General features: G+C 40.8%; 2 protein-coding genes across 2 annotated transcripts in view; one reads left to right on the top strand and one right to left on the bottom strand.

Moving 5' to 3' along the window:
• slc36a1 (solute carrier family 36 member 1) overlaps positions 1-15,759 on the bottom strand; it is a 40,125-nt gene extending 24,366 nt beyond the window's left edge. The window contains exons 1-11 of the mRNA XM_080415368.1: positions 15,203-15,759; positions 12,071-12,195; positions 10,214-10,340; positions 9,678-9,768; positions 9,087-9,175; positions 7,355-7,444; positions 6,768-6,852; positions 5,866-6,093; positions 2,783-2,881; positions 2,170-2,336; positions 166-335 (exon numbers count right to left, since the gene is read on the bottom strand). Of these exons, the coding sequence (XP_080271494.1) occupies positions 166-335; positions 2,170-2,336; positions 2,783-2,881; positions 5,866-6,093; positions 6,768-6,852; positions 7,355-7,444; positions 9,087-9,175; positions 9,678-9,768; positions 10,214-10,340; positions 12,071-12,107 (1,183 nt within the window). The 5' untranslated portion in view covers positions 12,108-12,195; positions 15,203-15,759. The remainder of the gene's footprint in view (positions 1-165; positions 336-2,169; positions 2,337-2,782; positions 2,882-5,865; positions 6,094-6,767; positions 6,853-7,354; positions 7,445-9,086; positions 9,176-9,677; positions 9,769-10,213; positions 10,341-12,070; positions 12,196-15,202) is intronic.
• Positions 15,760-16,862: 1,103 nt separating this feature from the next.
• atox1 (antioxidant 1 copper chaperone) lies at positions 16,863-20,801 on the top strand. The gene is made up of 4 exons (XM_080417073.1): positions 16,863-17,042; positions 17,401-17,479; positions 19,372-19,525; positions 19,715-20,801. The coding sequence occupies exons 1-3, from the start codon at positions 17,037-17,039 to the stop codon at positions 19,494-19,496; spliced, it is 210 nt and encodes a 69-aa protein (XP_080273199.1). The 5' UTR covers positions 16,863-17,036; the 3' UTR covers positions 19,497-19,525; positions 19,715-20,801.

Consider the following 20,801-nt stretch of genomic DNA (forward strand, 5'->3'; position numbering starts at 1 on the left):
ACATCTTTCTGTACTGTGATGTACAGGTTTTGACTTTTGCGCATTTTATAAGGCTCTCATTTTAATCTGCAGTTGCCATTTTAGGTTCTTGGCTCCAACTTAACACAGCATAAAAGACATTCAAATCGGGTCAAGTCTATTTCATTCTATTGGGTCTGTACTTACAGGTAAATATGACAAGAGCAGTACGGATCAGCAGGTCTACGGCCGTCTCCCAGCGCTCGGACACGCGAGACGTAGCGAGCGGGACGAGGATCTCCGCTGGCACATAGAACTGGAGGGCAAAGGTGATGAAAATACCAAAACTGTACAATAACTTCACTACCTGGTACATCCTGTGAGAGAGACAGAAGAAGAGAGAGACAAACAGACAGACAGACAGACAGACAGACAGAGACAAAGTAAGGAAGCGAGAATGGAAATGAAGAGAGAAGCAAAGAGAGACAAAGAGATAAAAAGATATTAATTTGAGAAAAAGTCAACAAGCCAGACTAGGAAAACAAACAAACAGATAAACATAATCAAATGCACAGACAGTCCCGGTCGATCTGTCAGACAGACATACAAGACGCAGATGTCTAAACAGACAGGCATCTTTTAGGCAAAAAAACACAAAACAAGGAAAATCTATAGTTTTTTTGCCCCCCCCCCCCATTACAGCACATGAGTTTTTCGAGCTCATTGAGCAGCCAATCTATTTCACTAATCACCTGAATAATCCAGTCAGGGTAAAGCTCTCACACACAAGTCTACTACTGCATTGTCAACCATGAAAACAAACAACAGGCAAATTACATCTAAAATGAAGTTTTGCTTTTCACTAACTTGATAATCCTAAAGTGCAATTTAGTTTGTAGAGGAAAAAAAATAAACAAAAGAATGTTGTGTTCATCAGAACTTTTACAGGTCTGTGAGTGAGTGCAAGCCGGAGATAGTATTGTCATTGCAAATAAAGTCAATGCAAACATTGTTTCAGTGAAACAATGTCCAGGGATTTAGTCATTATTATTATCACTCTCTGCAGAACTCTCCAAAGAGGATGTGTGCTTATTACTGTCATTAATCCCTTTGCGACAGCTTCAGTGAACAAACTAACCTGTTTGTTTGTTACCTCTAATGGATAATAAGGGACATTTAAATTGCTCATAATTAATCTGACACCCAGGGGCAGCTAAATTCATACACTTTGTATAAGTTTAGCAGACCCTATTCCAAAGAATACATTACATTGGAAATATTGAGTGTATACTAATGAGCATACTGCTGGTTCTTCCAGCAGTATGCACATTAGTATACAAAACATAGTTTATTAATAATCACAATGCCATACTCAAAAAACAAGTAATTGTGAAGCACAAATCTACACCAAACCGATACCAAATTTACAAATAACTGAGTGGAATAAAACAGAAGACAACACAAAAGAGAAGAGAAACTTAATTGTCTACATACGGGTTAATCTGAATTAATACAAACAATAAGAATTACTTGAAAACACGTCATTGACCTCTTCTGATCTACTCTTGCATTACCATACAATCAGAGATCTCCACCCACCAATCAGAGCCCAAGAGTTCCAAACTTTTAATTCCTATCCATTTGGATCCAATATGGATTTGGGGTGTTAAAGATATTTGATTAATAATTGATATTATGTTTGCGGAGATAATTCTTTGATCACAGATCAGATATCGAAGTGATCCCAATGCTGTTTTTTGGTTTTGAACTACCAAAATCTAAATCTGAACCACTTGTATAAGGATTAAAAATGTTGAACTCTTGAACCTCAGCCTCTATAGTTCAATCAGTGGTTCACATTCACAACCTTTTCAGGGCGTGAACCCCAAAAGAATCATATTTGAACTGGGGACCCCCCACCCTGACAAGCACTTGGAATTGTAGGAGTTGAGACATTACATTTAGTTTGACTCACTTCCACAGATAAAAATTGTGAAAATAGCCGATCTACAAGCTCACAACGCCTCGCAATGCGAGGTAATATATAACCATTTGACCAATGTTTGACCATTTTTTATTGTATAGTTTGTTGATTACTTTTGACACTGTTTTTTATTTTAGCGTTATTAAAAAGGTCAACTAGAGTCTAGTTGAGAGAATGTTTAGGGAGTGACTTGCGTTTCTACAGCTGATCTAACCGCAATAGCTCACCAGCAGTTGGGGAGATTGAGTGTGATGCTGGCCATTATATGCTCTCCGAAGCAGACGTAGCCGACCGTGCCAAGGCTGATGTAGAGGATGGTGACGAGTCCCATACCAAGGTACAAGACCAGAGTGAACTTCTGTGGCTTCTGCATCTTGTTCTCCAGCGGAAGGACCTGACAAGCAGAAGGAGATGCACGAAAATGACATACAAAATGCTGGTCGGACTCTTTCCCAGCAGAATGTGCGTGAAAGATTGTTTCCATTTCTGTCATGGGGGGATATATAGTTATTTTTAAATGCACCAACACATGAAACACTGGCACAAAATGTGGATAACATGATTGTCAGCTAGAGCAGTGTTTTTTAATGGTGGGACGTGTATCCATAGGGGTACTACAGAAGTACTACAACGGGCACATGGGAGCAAGTGGGAAATGGAAACGTTTATTTTACTGCTATGTTTAATGGCAAAACATTGTCCAACTTTGTGTAGAGTGGACCTGCTGATCTGAAGTGTTAGACCAAATCTTTTTGATATTCCCATTCAAGTCCAAATGTTGGGTTATGTTGTTTTCTGTGTTCAAGAGGTATTTTCCAATGTCTTGCTAAAGTCACCTACCACTCCAATCCCCTCAAAGGCAAATATGGCCATTCCAAAGAAGAGTGGGTAGTCCCTGACATTTCCAACCTTTGGCAGCTCAATAGGGTATGGGATGTTCTGGAAAACACAAGTGGAAAGCAAAAATGTCATTAAAATGCAACAGACCTACACACACACAATGTCAGCACCTCACTTCTGTCCCTCTGCTTTCCAGGACACAAATGTTTTAGTTTAGTGTCCTCCGAGTGGTGGTCCCACAAACATAAACATACAGACTGAAATAAGGCAATTCTGGAAATCAAGCAAAACATGGACCAGTGTGAGTGGAATGCAGTGTGAAGATTTTAGCATTTTATTTTAAAAAGGTGAGCGTCTGCCTTCTCTTCCGCTCCAATTGCACTCTGGTGCTGCAGATACCACGAGTTAGAAGCATGAATGGTCCACAATGCATTGTGCTAGAAGTTTCATTCTCTAATCTCTATCCTCCAGACCCAAGAGTAGATATCCTATGGCCCGAGTTGGGCTGGTGTCATGGGCAGAATGACACTGCCCATGACACCACAGAATGTATTATAGCTTTGGTCAACACATACAACGTTACAACAACAAAATACATTGCAACATGTGCGCATGATGCATGTCCCTGGTCTCATAAGATCAAACCCGTAATTCTGAACAGATTTCGGTGTCATTTCCATGTAATCTGCAATGTCTGATTGTTTATTCAACTAAGTGTTTTTTTTATCACCAGTGGTGCCTACCCCACACTCACTTTGAGTCCATTCAGTAAGAACCTGCACGTAATTCGGAAAACTTTTTGTCACCTATACAACTATACAACACCTACTGTATACAACTCTGAGTTGTTTGACGGGCTCAGGCCTGTTTTTTCAGAAAGTTTCACGTTCACATGTACAGTTGTCCATTCCTGCCATTGCTGCGGTGTCGCGGTGTGGAGCGTTGACACCGCAACTATGGCAACTATGGCAACTACAGGCAACTACAGGCAGCGCGTCTGTGGATTCGTCTATAGCCTAGGGATTAACACTTGGATGGCATCGCAGTCCATGGTGCTGAAAAGCACATAGTGGTAGTCTGTCTGTGATTACAGGGTACGTGTTTGTGTCATAATTGGAAAAGTCTCCAATTGGCTTCTGAAACGGGTGTCCAAAAGGCAATGGCTGCCAATGCAAGTTTGCAGGAAAACACAATGCCGCTTAATTATTATTATTTTCTTTTTCAGTGAGCAATTTTAAGCAAAGCGGTAGAGTAGAGTGTAAGAACAGCCTTTTATGTGTGGAGTGGGATTCTCCCTGTTCAACTCTGCTCACATTCTCTGTTCTCAACTACTGAATATATAAACGCTTTTGTTTGCTGCTGGAAATTGCTTTTTATACCTCAAGGAATGCAAAACAATATGTATGGGCAGACGTTGTGCGAACAAATAGTTTATGTTTTGAAGCTAGAAAAAACTGTCACCAACACTTATCCTCTCATCTATAACAGCCGCTATGTGTGTGTGTGTGTGTGTGTGTGTGTGTGTGTGTGTGTGTGTGTGTGTGTGTGTGTGTGTGTGTGTGTGTGTGTGTGTGTGTGTGTGTGTGTGTGTGTGTGTGTGTGTGTGTGTGTGTGTGTGTGTGTGTGTGTGTGTGTGTGTGTGTGTGTGTGTGTGTGTGTGCGCGCGCGTGTGTGTGTGTGTGTGTGTTCGCCTGCGCGTGTGCGTGTGGTGTGTTGAGCCATTGGTCGCTGGTAGGAGTTTCAGCGCAGGGAGGAATATTCTATCCTCCCCAGTTTCGCTCACTGCTGAACTGGTGCCCCAACCAACCTGTAGGAGTTCCGGGTCAATTTTGTTCAGTTGAGTGGCCAAGCCAAAGGTACTGTAGAGAATTCGAACCCCAGTCTCCCTGGCGGTGGGCAAGAACTTTACTCCTGCACCACCCGGACTCCCTTCTCTAGACTGCCTTAATTATACAGGTCCACATGACTTCACTTTTTATCAATTAAGACACACATAACACACCTAACAACACACCTCGAAGGAGGAGAAATAGAGATAGAGGGGGGGATGATTTATCTTTAAAGCTTTTCCGTCAGCCTCAGTCTTCAGATTTAGCTCAATCTAGGAACCCATTCAGTAATTAGGAAATCCTGAATCCAAAACCAACCTCAAATCATTATGATATAATTATCTGTATTAATATTGCCATTATTGTTCGCCTACTCAGGGCTGTGCAAGTCGGGTACAATGCAAGTCGAGAATACATGCCCACCCTTTGTGCAATACTCCTTGTACTGTCACCTCCTCTCCCTCCACAGCTCTTGTACTTTCTGTTCCATTGCCGACAGGTGGTGTCGGCCAATCAGGGACTTATATTGGCTTAAGCGGCGCAAACGTTACGCAAAGCTTCACCAATCCATGAAGCACATGGGTCAGGTAGGCCTATCAGGGAAGACAATGCATACACTTCCCCTAAAACACACGGCAAGTCGGTGTGTCCTCTGCAGAACTGATGCGTCCGCCGCAGACAGACAGATATTCGTTTTTTTTGTTATGCGCCACTCCGCACTGCACACCCCCAGGTCATATGGGACTCACACACACCAGGTTTGATTGACTGCGCCCGATTTATGACCGGGACAGACAGATTTCACAGGTTTCATGTATTAACCCATTAAGACCTGGAACTGTGTCATTTTTAGATTTGAGCTTAAAAGCATTATTTTACACTTTGGGCTATTCAAAAATAGCAGATATACAAGCTCATAGCGCGGCACCAAGTGCCGCGCTACGAGCTTGTAGATCTGCTATTTTTGAAAAATCGTGAAAATGTGTGCAAATCTTTGAATATATATATTTTTAAAGCGAACATTTTTAACTCAAATCTTTGCTTCTGGGGGGTCCCTGGAACAAGATATTTTGATGGGGGTCCGCGGCCAAATACATATAATTTTGGGGGTCCTTGACATGAAAAAGATTGAGCACCACTGACATAGAAACATACGTTTTTCAGAATACTGTTGAGATTTAGGAGACATGTAGAATCGGCTTCAGGTCTCAAAGGGTTAATAGATATATAATTAACATTACGTCTGGTGCCTACCGTGAGAGAGTAGTAGTAGATAAGAACCAGGCTGGCGCTCATGGCGATGTTGGCCACGAGGGAGAGGGGTGCCAGGTACCTGAGGTTTGGCGTAAAGACCAGCAGGATGAACGCAGGCAGGAAGCAGAGCATGTAGAGCCGTGAGTCGAAGCTGGGCACCGCCACCTGTGTCTGGTTGGTGTTGTTAACCTGACAACTCACTGTGGTCGAGTTGGCCATCTCCACTATCTGGGGAAAAGGAAAACCAAGGATTTGACCAAAGACAAATCAAGAGTTACGTGGCAGATTTTGTGTAAAAAATTAAAATGTATTAATCTACTGTATGAATTTGATATCAGTTATTTTCAAACTTCATTTTCAGCAAAACTTGTTCGGCATCTTAGTTTTGTTTAGTTAGATAAACAAGTTAGATATAGTTAAAGACGTTTAAATCCTCAGTGAGGCAATTTCTTTATGAGCTTAACAATAAAACCAATCATGAGGGAAATAGAGATATACATATGCATGAGGTAATTAAAATTGTAAGGTGAGTGTGCATACGAAAACAGCAGCAGCATTATACAACAAAAGCAACAGCATTATTGTTATCGGTTATTAGTGCTTGTTTAGTTGAGTGATTTGCAATAAAGGTGACAGGTGAGTTGAGTTCATACAATGGTGGTTCCTCTTAGGAAGAAAAATCCACAGTAGTAACACCAGCAGCTCTCAAGCTTGAGTGAATACTGCCATCTAGTGGTAAAATGTGGCATTACACAACCCAGTGCCACTCAGATTTCATTTACCTCAGCATTGAGACATTAGACCTAAAGTGAAAATAGAACAGACCATGGGTGGAAACAACACCCCAGAACGAAGTAAGAGCAAATTGGCCACCGTATGAGCGTTGTCAATGTGTTTCTGACCTGTTTGATATTGTCACTGAGGAACACAAAGTAGACACAGCAGAAGCCCAGCTGGGTGATGATAAGGAACAGGTTCACTATCCGTCTGAGAAAGACAGGAATATAAAATACATTTTATTTCATCCTTTTATCACCTTTGTTACTATTGCAGGATTACGAGGTAGAACAGTGTTGGAGAGTGGGGGAGAACAATGTGCTTAATACAGGACAAGCACATCGACTGCAAAAAACTAAATGGAAAAGCATATAAAAGCTATTAAAAACCTAAATAAGAGCAATACTAAAAAGGTATTGGTCCACTTCGCAATATTGGAGTTTTTTTTTCTTTTTCGTTTGATTGTGCTGGTTTTTTAGATTCGTGTTTTTTTAGGGTAGGTGACTATATCGCCGGGACGATTTGTTTATTTCTGGATGCCAATTCTTATGAGACGATTCTAAGATGACCCAATGTTATTTCCATAGAGAAATTACTTCTGTGACCCAGGGGATGTACGAGTGACGTCAGGACTTCTGTACTCTAGGAAAATATTATTACATTCTATATCTTAGACGCTGCTTGTCTACTGGGAGATGAGTTTTTCTCTTACCTTCCCCATCTGGAGTGTCTCCTGAGCCATGAGACGTTCTCCATCCCATACTGCATTGCATCACCGTAGTCCAGAAAGGGCTTATTCAATCTAAAGGAAAACAAGCAAAAATATTGTTCACTTGGTTTTGCTATGCCACTGACAATTGTGTTTTAAAGCAGTGGTTCTCAACCTGTGGGTCGGAAACCCGCGACATGCTGTAAGACTGGATAACCAGAGACTGGATAAGACTGGATAACCAGCCCATGTGGTATGCGCCTGCACCGCTAGGCCAGCGGGCGCCCCACATTCTAAGTGCTTATCGGGGTAGGGGGTCCCCAGTTCAAATATGATTATTTTGGGGGGTCACGGCCTGAAAAGATTGAGAACCATTGTTTTAAAGAATGTCTTCTGGTGCATCTACCAGGGCCGGCGCGCCCATTAGGCAGAGTAGGCAGTTGCCTAGGGCGCCACTTGGGGTGGCGCCCTTTTTTTTTGCAGGCTCTAGGTGGCGCTGTGGCAGAAAACGGTGGCGCGGTGGGGGGGGGTGCCAAATTGCCTAGGGCGCCAAATTGCCTAGCACCGGCCCTGCGATCTGCCTCCAGATGGAGTTGATGGTGGTCACCTGACCAATGGCAGGGGACTTTGCTCTCAGCAATAATGCTGCAAACTGGGCTGAAATTGCACACAAGACCACATGACTTAAGGGCCATCCACACCAAGAACGATAACGATAAATACATCATTTCATGAATTGTTCTAACTCAAGTGGATGTTGGAGTCCACAGCACAACTACAGTATAACAACAATGGAAGTAGTGAATGATATCATTGGGATCACTTTCAGAGCGATTTGATGAACAATAGAATCACTGACAGGCTGTGACAGCCAGTCAAAATCAGAATTTACAGGGCATTTACAGGGTTCAACACATCACTCATGTTCAACATAGCAGATGTTACTGCTGAGGGAAAAATATAATTAAGAATCTGGGCCATTTTATCTCATATATTGCTCTTCCGGCAAGTGCACACAGACAAATTGTCGTTCTGGGAGGAACCAATCTGAAAGAATGTAAAGATTTACATTTGTGGTCAGAAATGGAGAGAGCGAGAGAGAGCGAGCGAGCGAGAGAGAGAGAGAGCGCCTCCTGAGAGAACCCATACCACCCTCCTGGTTTTATTTCTTTCTTTCTTTATGTTGCACTAAAGCACAGAGCACTTTGGGCTCCAACACAGCTGGAGTGCAAACTGTTTACAGAACATTATCATTCATCAGTGTGGATGCTCATACTGTATCATGATTGTTATGTTTTGTGCAATTATAGTTATCATTCTTGGTGTATACGGCATCTAAGAGGGTTGAGTAGACAATTGACAATTTGAGGGTTGAAGTGTGTGCTTTTCACCTACAGTGTAGTGGTTACTGAACAGTGTTTGTTAGATCAGATACAAGTAGATCTCCATACAAGTTCAATTGTTACCATTCATTTAATAATAATCAAATGTATACTGTCATATCGTCGCTGTCATATATTAATGCCCTACGTTGTCATACTACAGTGTCACAAAAGTGTTGTCGATTTACAAGCTCACAACGCAATCTGCTATTTTTGAAGATATTTTAAGTGTGTCTGTGGGTTCTATAAATATTGAACCAATAAAAAGTATTAACAAGAGCTTGTGACTAAACAATAACTACTATTGGATCCATTGGAACAAAGGTATACTGTATACTTTGCAGTAGACTTACTGTGTACTGAGGTGGTGAGAACAGTCTACCAGTAATCTCATACAGTGAATGGCGACAATTCCCATACACAGTAGACTGATTGGACCCAGCTGGATGGAGGGAGACAAAGAGAGGACAGACAGAGAGAAATCAGGTCATCTTCAGCCTTGGATGATTGTATAAAAACATGGTAATGGAAATTTGACAGAAATATACAACTGACATCACAGACACATCAGCAGATTAAGCTGCAAATGTGTGATAAGGCTTTGTGTCATGAAGAATGGAGAAGAAACTAGTTAAAAGAGGGAAGGAAGAGAAGAGAAGAGAAGAGAAGAGAAGAGAAGAGAAGAGAAGAGAAGAGAAGAGAAGAGAAGAGAAGAGAAGAGAAGAGAAGAGAAGAGACGAGACTGTGGGGCAGTACTGGGATTCATAGATATTCACACCAACCATCCCAGTTAGATGGATAAACTTTCAGATTATTATATTGGCTTGATTTCAGTTTGTCCTGGCTCATTCTCCAGCCCTGGTAGATTACATTTTAGCTATACTGAGAGGAAAAGTGCCTAACATTTTATTTTAATTAAAAGGAATATAAATGTGTGTCCTTACCACCAGACCTGCATATCTTACAGCCAAGGGCAGCCCCAGTAGCCCGGTACCAATGTTTCCCTTCAACAGGTGGATTAGAGTCTGGAAGAACCTATAGAGAGGGGAGAAACAGATGTTAATTGACCGCACCTTATGGCCTGAAGTCAGATAGTCTGTTACACAAATATTGTCTCTCTCTACTGATCACTTTTTGTTTGAGGAAGGGGTTGAAAAGCATTATACTTGACTTTTAAAATGGTGCAAGAACATTGTAAACCCTGGCAAAATAAATAATTATTGTATAACTAGCTACATGCAGTTAACAGAGTAACTAGATCACAGCCATTATCTCTACGATCTTCTGCACCATAAAGGAATAACTAAATTAAACTAGATCTATATATTTGCACGATAAGCTTAGCAGAAATATAGCAGGTACGCTGTTGACTGAGTGCCATTTGTTTTCACTGTTCTCGCCGTCACTGCTGCACTCAAAAGTCAAAACTAGTGTGATCTGGGGGGGGTGGGGGTGGGGGAGATCATGGGACCATGCTTACGTGGTTCCGCTCTGTCCGCCAATCCTCTCATACTGATTCTGGCTCCTGGAGGGGCCAGGAGGAACAGGCGAGGGACACAATATTGACCCTTCTGATGGACTGGGGGACATGATGGGGCAAGAACGACCTGGAGAAGAGAAGAGGAGAGGAGAAGAAGGGGAGTAGAGGAGAGCAGTGAAGAGAGGAAATGAGTTAAGAGAGGGAAGGAGTGAAAAGGCGGAAGAGAAGAGAAGAGAAGAGAAGAGAAGAGAAGAGAAGAGAAGAGAAGAGAAGAGAAGAGAAGAGAAGAGAAGAGAAGAGAAGAGAAGAGAAGAGAAGAGAAGATTCAGGGTTTTTCCAAAAACCGAGAGAAGGTTTCTGCACAAGGAAAGGTCCTAGAGAAATGCTTGATTAAACTAAAATGAATATTGATCACATGAGCATTGAAACAAACACCTTTTTGACTGCACTGAAACTGAAAAACAGAAATCAAGTGCTTCAGGGGTTCAGGCTGAGTGCATACACGCAGTCTTATGACTTATAAATGTTCTATTGACGCCATCCCCACAAACATTATGAATCTCAAGGAATAACGATCACATAACTGCACTCAGAAGTTTCAATTCCCTTAACAAGTTTGATTGCTTGGCACTGTGCCTTATAACATTCATGTGTTTCAACTGATGACATATTATTCAAATCACAATGTTGAATCACATGTCTCAACAATTGCAAGCCAGTCGTTGATTTAGGCTATTTAATTAGATGTTGATTACTGTCATGGGTCATGACTTACATTTGAACATATCCTTGCTATGCTACTTCATGTTTAACTACTTACTGTATTTTAAATGGTTATTTACATTACGTACATTTCCTTTGATTAAATTTTATGACTATGAAGCACTTTTTTCTACATTTCTCTGTATTAAAAGTGAAAGAGAAAGAAATAGCAGCTTGCAGATCTGCTACTTTTGGCAAAAGTTCCCTCCAGAATAGGGATGCCGTGGGGATGCAAGTGGTTAACAAACACCCTGTGCATTCAGCAGCCTAATTCCATCTTACCTATTTGTTCACGCTGACTGCAGCTTTGCTCATTCAGGTCTACTAATCTGTATCAATCCAATATAGCATTTTGCATGTACACAACATATCCACAGATACAATCAAACTCAAGCCAAATACAAGCAGGACTGTGACACTTTTACTTATTTTTATCATATTCTTTAAATGGTTGTATAATAATACTCTGTTACGTGTTACTGTTAAGTAAAAGTGCAGAATTAAAAATGTACATGAGTAAAAGTACAAAAGTATTGGTATCAAAATGCACTTAAAGTACCAAAAGTAGAAAGTACTCATTATGCACAATGTCCCATTTCACAAGTTCTCTGTCAATATAAAGTCATAGATAGCTCCGCTAGGGTGACAGCCACAGCACAACCCTCATCTGAAGGGGAAAGAGCTTCCCTTCACCCCTCTTCATGCTTTTTCCCCCATCACATTTCCACACAAAGGGGATTCCATGGGGGTCCCCAGCTAAATGATTGATAGTTAGGAACCAAATGGACCCATACAGGAGGTCTTTAACTCTAAGAGTGTACAAATGGAAGGTTCACTTTTTACACTCTCAAGAGTTAAATTAACATGAGGGTTTTATCAAGTGTTTAGATTGGGTTTCATGGCCTAATGAATATCAAACTGGTAGTCCTTGAAATGTAAAAGTTTGAGAACTACCTAGTCCTACCTAGAGTATACTTTCTCCCTATCAAAACAACCCGCCTCTGACAACATTGCCCCTCTGCCATTTCATTTTCATTCATAAACTACTGCAACATTCTGTGCTGCTTCATCAAGGGGTGTGATTGATTTCAATACCTTCGCTGTGGGGGTCTCCATTATTAATGGTGGCCATGGCGGATGGATGAATGGGTATCCTCAGGTCCCGTCTCTAATCCTACCGTTGGTGTATCGTTGTATTCCACATTAACAGCAGCGTGCCCCTATGAGCGAGACAGTTATGCATTCATTACATTGTAACAATAAATATTACATTATTCAGTATTCTGTTTTTTTTTCATGAATGCGACAAAGCAATTATTAATATTTTTTGTTATCCTCATGGTTATCGATATTAGCTACAGCAGCATTGCACTGATTCGGAGATGCAGAATCACACCCTTTTGTTACTATGCCACATCAGTAGCAATCATTTATTATATTCAGGCACACAACACATTCAGCACCATTGTTATGTTAACATACTAAATGAGAAGCAAGCAATGTTCAAATATCAGGTAGCCACTAGTCAGAGGTTTGTAGAGGCAAGCTGGCTTACTGTAGTAAGGCACTCTATCCCCAACTGACTTCATTTATATCGTGCTTTCTGAGTTTCTACAGACTCAAAGCACTAAGAAAAGGATAAGTTAGGGAAAGCTAGTCGATAAGACAGTTAGCACTTAGCTGCGTTTTCCCCCTCAGTGGGTTGACCAATTGATCGGAACTTGCACATGGGCATTGATTGACCATTGGCATATGAAGACAACGACGCACATTTTTCACTTTTCCCAAGTTTAAGCTGTTTATTACCGTTTTTTTGTGAACGGTAATAAACAGGCAATGGGATCAGTAGTCGTGGTTGCAGTCCCATAGCCCAGATGGACGGTGGGTGGAACTGGCAGGTGTGGACTAGTTCAAAAGATTATTGTGCCAGTATGCCAGCATTGCCACTTTCAACTTGACTGGTGCCCGTTGGGCACAACTTGCACAATTTATTATTTTAAAGAAGACATGCCTCTTGCATTGCTTTCTCACATTTGCCATGCTAGACGAGGTTTAATGCCCAGACGTTTGTTTGTCCAGGATATTCGTCTACTATACGGACCCTTTTAAACAGCAGGCATTTGATGTGTAAACACAGCTGAAGGTAATAATGTTCATTGTGTGAGTGTGTTTAATTTAGGTGTTTCTGTGTGCCAACTGCCAACATGTATGAAGTTATCAATAAAGGACCTGCTGGCACACCTAAATGTAACACACCCACAAAAACAAATACACTATGCTTGGAGAATGGAACTAATAGTGAGATTTAGGGATTCAGTGTAAAATTCAGTGGGTAGATCATTGTGGGCACTAATGGCTAATTTATACTTTGTTGAACAACTATGTCAGAATGCAGATTGAACAAAGTATAAGACTTAAACCTCTGGCGTCTGGCATTTTGTTTTATAATGCTATATTGGGTCATGGCTGGGATGGCCGACTTTATAGTACTTTTAAACTGCTATGACTAGAGGTTCTGCTGCCTGTGTAGCTCAATGGGAAGAGCATGACAAACACACAGTTACTACAGGGGGGCCGCCAAATTTGGTGATAGGATTTTTTTTTTTACATTACCCACTTGAACCCTAGCATCCCTTTTCTGAGGAAAACTTTAGCGAAACATAGTAGATCTATTTAATGTGGGTCATATGTAATCAATGGTGGAACGGCTATTTGCAGAAGCATTTAGCCTATTCAGTCAAACCTGTTTTATCCGTGGCTTTCTTAATTGCATAAAGTAAAAAAGTTTAAAAAATAAAGTTGAATCTGAAACACAATTTTATACAATATAGAGGGGGTCCCTGCTTCATCTCTCTCTCAGCCAGGGGGTCCTTGGCCTGAAAAACGTTGAAGACCCCTGCTCTAATACATACTGACGGAAACAAGTCCGCAAATACTTTTTTGGCCGGACCTTCTAGACAAAAGCATTATAAATGTAACTGTGTTGTTTTACATTCTTTTGCCTAATAAAAATCAATCAATCAATACTCTCATAGTAGGGTACTTTTGGATCAGACTCCAAACATCATCTTTCTGAGTCAGTGTAATTTGACTCCAGATCAGCTCTTCATTCTCATAATTCAGTTGAACGTTCATATGCTCAGCCTCTGTGCTGATATGTTAATAGACTGTGCATATATCCATTATATATCCATGACAGTACTGTCTGTCAGCACAATGACATTGACACTGAAACAGTACTGATGTACTGAAGCAATTTAATATTATTAACCTCATTGTTTGATCATTGTTATTTATAACAACAAGGAAAATGTATCACGATAATGTCTGGCCTAATGGTAATTTCCCCCCCAAATCTGGCACCCTTGAGAATATAGTTGAATAGCCATACTGTATATATTCATTCATATACTGTAGTGTACTCACTACTCAGTGTTGATAAACTGTTAATAGGCAATGCAGTGTATCCTCCCATATACTCATTTGACAGTCTGTACATACTCATTCATCTATTCACAGGTGATAGATCTATAGTGATAAATATATATTCATTCATATATTATTATCTGTACATTTACGGTATATGTATAGAATAGATAGATTATACACTTTATGCAGAGATCCAAAGCAGGTCAGCAGCTCAGTATTTTATTTTACCACCAAACACAATAAATAAGTATAGGATAATTATGTGAGCATGCACTGTTGTTGTTGTTGTTGATTATGTTGATAATGTTATATTTGTGGTGTGGACTCTGCCCTCCACAGTTAGAACGATTTGTAAAAGCTCTAGTCTAGTTACCTTCTGTGTTTGATTCTTCTCAATGCTGTTGATTAGTTTCCACTAGGATTTCCCCCCGAGCCAAGGGTCAATAAAGGTTTAGTTTAGCCTATAACTTATCTTATCTAAAAGGATGTTCATTTGGACTGCTGTCTCTGTTAGGTTAAAGTCACCAAGACGAGTTGGAACTGAAGGTGTCAAAGACAACGAAGTAACACAGAAATGTGGGTCATATGTACCATATGTACCAGTGTCTATTTGCAGAAGCATTTTGCCAAAGGTATAGAATTCAAATCAGTCAAACCTGTTTTATCCGTGACTTTCCAAATTACATACAAGCCTTAAGGGTTGACTTCTATCTATCGCCATATGTATCTATGCGTCTGTGAGAGCTGTAAACAGTGAGTCAGTGGAAGGAGGAATGACACATCAATGACAGAACATACCTGGGCCAAATCTTTGTCTTCTCTCTCTCTCTTCAGGTGGAATCTGCCGGCCAGATTATCCTCACGACGGAGATATTACTGTCATATCACCATCCTGCCCGCGGGCAGCGCGACATTATAGCTGTGATTGTGGTTTTATGCAAAGTAGTAAGTAAGTACACAGATGATTCCGGTTCATCCACCGAGTACAGTCTGTGTGGGCCAGGCACGGTCACATGACCCAGACAGGGCTCCAGTCAGCTGACTGCTGACACAACAAACCAAACCTAAACCAACAGCGGTGGATGATCAGATTTTTGTAGCTCTGGTCCATAACGTTAGAAGTTCTCCTTAACGGTGGTACTTTTCACCCGTTACCCGCACACCCCCGGTAGCGCAGCCTCTCGTCTGTAGTAAAAAATAAATAAAAAAGAATACACTTTCACTATTCACCAAAACAAAGACGGGTTTAAGATGTTGAAAGCCTACTTTCCATAGTGGGAACACTCGGAGCCCCCCACCTCCCGTTTAAAATACACTTTTTGTCCAGAAAAGAAAACATTTCTAGTTCCCTAGTAATCCCTACAGATCTGGTCAATGGAAATTTTCTTTAAAAAAGAACCTCGCACTTGTCATGTTGCTCGCGTAGTCTCGCGTGGCCAGACTGTTGCCTCCCACAATTTTCAAATGTTTCCGAGATTGTGGAATAGACTTAGTTGTCTGGCTACGCGAGACTATTGCTCGCGTGTTGTTAATAAGCACGGTCTCCCACCACGATCATGATGAATCTGACTTCATAGTGATTATTAATATTTCGCATGGCCCATGATGATGAGCTCCGTGCGGGTGCGGCACAATATGTGTGTGTGTGAGTGTGTGTGTGTGTGGGGGTGTGTTTTCTCTCTTCTGTGTAAAAACACAAGGAAGAAGTTACTTTATTTTGAAAATCAAATGCTGCGCTGTTCCGGCGGAAACAGGAACAGTGGGTGACGCGCTTGATTTGCGAACTGCGACAGCCCGTTTATAGCAAGTTAGAGCAGCGTTGCCATACTTTGCGAGAGAAATAAGCACCAGTTCTATGAAAACAAGCCCAAAAGAAGCGACTATGCTACCATACGGCTATTTATTTTAGGTAACTAATTTTAGATTTAAAAACAAAAACAAATACATTGTTTTACTAATCTTGTATGGGGGGGTATTATATAATATATAATCTGGGGGCCCATGCCATGAAAATGTTTAAGAACCACTGGTTTAAACAACATTAGGGAAAACAAGCCAAAATAACCAACTTGTCTTTCACGTTAGAAACAAGCCCAACAAACCGCAACCTACAACCAGAAAAAACTTTACAGAAAAAATTATCCCAAAGTCCCTTATAATAAGTGGACATGGCAACACTGTTATGGCGAAGCTCCGCCCGCCTAGCAAGTAACGCCGGTATTCATTTGTAACCGCCTCTGAACCCCAAGCCCCCAAGAACCGCGGTATAACAATGAAGCTGCCTTTGCCTGGTGGTCAAATCTAAGATTGCAGGACTTTCGCATTTGCGACGCTACTGCGCATGCTTCTATCGTCTGAAACGCTATTGCGCTTGCGCCATGTTGGAGCCTATGCAGGAAGTAGAGGTACTTCTGGGTGCTTCATGCATAGATACGCGCCTGTGAGCAACTTTCATTGAAATAAATTGTTGGGGGCGGGGTAGTCCGCGCTCTAGATATAACTCTATGCTGAACCCCCCTGTCTGTCCAATACTCCATAGGTCTGTGTGTTCTCTAATTCAATAGGCAAACATTGTGTGACTGTGTAAAGCTTTCTGACTCTCATATTTCCGCTGTGCCACAACATCTGAAACATGACGGTGAGTTCTGTCCACGATTCATCTTTCATTAGATATGAAGTGAAACTGCATGTTGTTGATTAACTAGCCTTGGATCAAGACTATCATAGATGTATTTTATCGAGTCTGACTTTTACTTTCGTATCTATGTAAATGTCAAAATCGATAAAATACATCTATGATAGTCTTGATCCCAGGCTAACTAACCTTTTGCTTAATCTGGACTGCACTGTGGCCAGTTGTGGCGACCAGTCTGTAAGTGTTGCTTGCCGACAAGAACATAGATTAAGCTGTCGCTGTATGTACACAGCATGGCGACAGCACCGTGCGACACAGTATACATAAATTAAGCTTTTTATACGTTTTCATTTTCCGACAGAAGCACGAATTCGAGGTGGCCATGACGTGTGAGGGCTGCTCTGGAGCCGTCACCAGGATCCTCAACAAGCTGGGTGATGGTGAGGACCACAGATAATCTCAGTCTTTGTCAGTCAGACACATTTCTGTCTCTTCATATGGGAGAAATCTCTCTAATGTTGAATCTATAGTGACCTGTGGTTAAGTGATGGAGTCTCTTGCTGATCTACTAACAGCATTTGAACATGCTGTTCTTTCAGTGGGAGAGCATCAAACCCCATGGTGCAATCTTGCAGCATCTTCTTTGGACCTTAACCCCCCAACTGTCTTTTTTCCGACTATATTTACACTGTTCAACGTGTGTGTGTGTGTGTGTGTGTGTGTGTGTGTGTGTGTGTGTGTGTGTGTGTGTGTGTGTGTGTGTGTGTGTGTGTGTGTGTGTGTGTGTGTGTGTGTGTGTGTGTGTGTGTGTGTGTGTGTGTGTGTGTGTGTGTGTGTGTGTGTGTGTGTGTGTGTGTGTGTGTGTGTGGTTCCATGAAAGCACCTATCATTTGTTAGTTGTAGATGCTCTAGTCAGTAAAAGTGTAGGCTTAAAGTGCCTTAAAGCCTTTGTGTCACCAACAACTCATGACTTCCTGGCAGGGTGTGTGTAGTGTGTTATTACCCTGCAAGTCACCTGTTTCAAATGGTGTTGTGTCTTCTCTTATTTAATGACTCAGGAATTGGGACCGTCTGAGGTATCCTTTCTCAGAGTAGTGTCACATACAACAGTGGTTCTCAACTTGTGGGTCGGGACACATGATTGGGGGGGGTCCCCAGGTGACAGTGAAGTGGGTCCCCAGATGACAGTAAAGTGGCAATTTAAGGACTTTAATACCTAATACCAAAAGGGGGGGGGGATAAAATAAAATAAATGAAAAAGAAGTAATCAACAAACTATACTATAAAAACTGGTCAAGCCAAATTGTCAAATAATATAAGAAAGAGGCAAACATTTTGAAAATAGCCAATCTACAAGCTTGTAGATTGGCTATTTCCACAATGTATTTTCTGTGGAACAGAGTTAAACAAAATGTAATGTCTCAACTCCAACATTCGACCCAGTTCAAATATGATTATTTTGGGGGGTCACTGCCTGAAAAGGTTGAGAACCACTGACATACAGTACAAGATAGTCTCGTGTAGCCAGACAACCATTCCACAATCTCTGAATGTTACATTCTGGAACTACGTCTCCTGAAAGCTGATAACAGGAAGTCCAAAGTCATGTTTGTAATTTCCATCCTCAAAAACATATATTTTTGAACATTTCTGCTAAGCAGCAAACTATATATGCTTCAATCATTTGGATCTACATTAGGACAAATTTGCACGACTGCAAAGACGAAACAGAAGTGGGGGCGCATCCGCTTTACTCCCGAATAATTTTCAGAGCTTCCGTTGCACAGACTGTATGACAGAGGCATACAAGACTACATACAAGATAACATTTTCACAATTATCTTTTACAGTGCTCATGCGCATTACCTCCAGTTTAAATTACCACTTATTTTATACTTTGTCGTAGTACAGTGTTGCACGAAAATAGCTGATCTACAAGCTCACAACAAGTATTGCTGTGATTATATGTCATTACCACAGACTGAGTCTGCAATGACTCGGTGTGCCGCTGAGTCACCAGGATGCCTCAGCATACCGCTATTTCTGTATTGCAGTCAAAGAAGAAGTTTATTTTCCAGCATAAAACACATACAGCACAGTACAGCGTGGCCATTTTGTTTCAATGCTGAGCTTTATTTACCATATGTTGCACATGTTTTGTGACTAAGCTAAACATTTAAAAACACACAAATGTCAGAACTATGTGGGTTTTATGACCCTGGATCACAAGATGACACTCAATTTTACTGAACACGCCTCTTTCTTTTTTAACAACCCTTGACCTCAACAAAACAACAATGGTGATGATAAGCTTTGTTTCTTGCTCTTTCAGATGTTAAGTTCGAGATCGACTTACCCAAGAAGTTGGTGTGGATTGAGTCTGAGAAGGATGTGGATTTTCTCACAGAGACTCTGAAGAAATGTGGGAAGGAAGTCAAGTACAATGGCACCAAATGAAGGCGTCTACTGCAACTCATGTAGAACAGGTAACTTTGTAAGAATAAAGTCATGTTTTTTTCCTTCTGTCTATTTTACTCATAGTCCGTCAGTCCTCATAACACTCATGGTTGTCTTCTTTTTTATTTATTTAGATATTGCAGAAGACTGCAGATCACACTACCACAGTAACTACAATTGCAACATAATCATAAATGGTGTTTGTTTATGTTTTGCAGGGGATAATTGCTGCTGATGTGAAGTGACAATTGACTGGATTGTATAGTCCTTCTTATCTGTAGTGTGCGCTGATGTTCCCCATTCAGATTCAACAATCAACTTGGATTAGAATTCATGAATCCATAATAATGGACACATGTCAACATTCCAGAAGAGGCCTTTCAGAGTGGCTACCAATGCTTACAAGGGTCACACTACCGTAATGAAGGACTGACTACTAAACAAAGATGTTTATGGTATTGCATTTTACTCACTGATAAAACAAAAAATATGTGTTCTTCTGCTTGACATTCTATTAAAATCTTTCCTCTTTTACAGTATCATTTGATGCTGCACAGATATTACACGGTTTGGGGGTGTTTAAGAAGAGGCAATCATGTAGAAATCAATGTTCGTGATATATCCCTTGTAACCAATGTTAAACACTCTAAACATTCTGTAACTGGCTTCCATTCAGTTTCATTCAAAATGATGATTGCATATGAAGTAATTGAGAGGAAATTATTTGATTATATTCCAAAGCCATGTCCTTCTCACACCTACTCTACTTTTTTTTTTTTTTTAAGACAGGCAAGTTTATTTCTATAGCACATTTATACAACAAGGCAATTAAAAGTGCTTTACATAAAACATTAAGCATTCAGACATTAAGACAGCATTAAGAGAGTGCAAGAGAAACACATTATAGAATTACGTTCTTTATTTTACACAACCTACATAGAGGGGTGACAAATACTTCTAAACTGCTACCATATTTAATAGGTTGACTTACAGTAGCATTGTTAACCTTGAGCCAACATGCTGCTAATTCCCATAAAGCATGGTTAGCTGTGCGTTGCATTATGGTAAACATCAAGGAAACTTCACTCAGTCTGCCTGTCTATTCTTGGACCACTGAAGTGGTCAAGAAGTTGTCAAACCGTCCACGATTATGTATTTGCTTTGTCTTAATAACTTTAAGCACTTAATGTAATTCACTCTGACATGAATTTGCAAGGAAAATGCAACGAACCCCTATATTTTAAGCTTCTCTGTTTTCTGTAGGTTTTTGACTCGCATGTGAAATAAAATCAACTTTAGAATCTG

This window comes from Gymnoscopelus braueri (genome assembly GCF_963280865.1).
Source record: "Gymnoscopelus braueri genome assembly, chromosome: 20".
Taxonomy (NCBI): Eukaryota; Metazoa; Chordata; class Actinopteri; order Myctophiformes; family Myctophidae; genus Gymnoscopelus; species Gymnoscopelus braueri.

Excerpts from the sequence above, each read along its gene's own strand:
- atox1 (XM_080417073.1), top strand. Across the intron at positions 17,480-19,371 it reads CCTCAACAAGCTGGGTGATG|ATGTTAAGTTCGAGATCGAC; the intron begins GTGAGGACCACA and ends TTGCTCTTTCAG.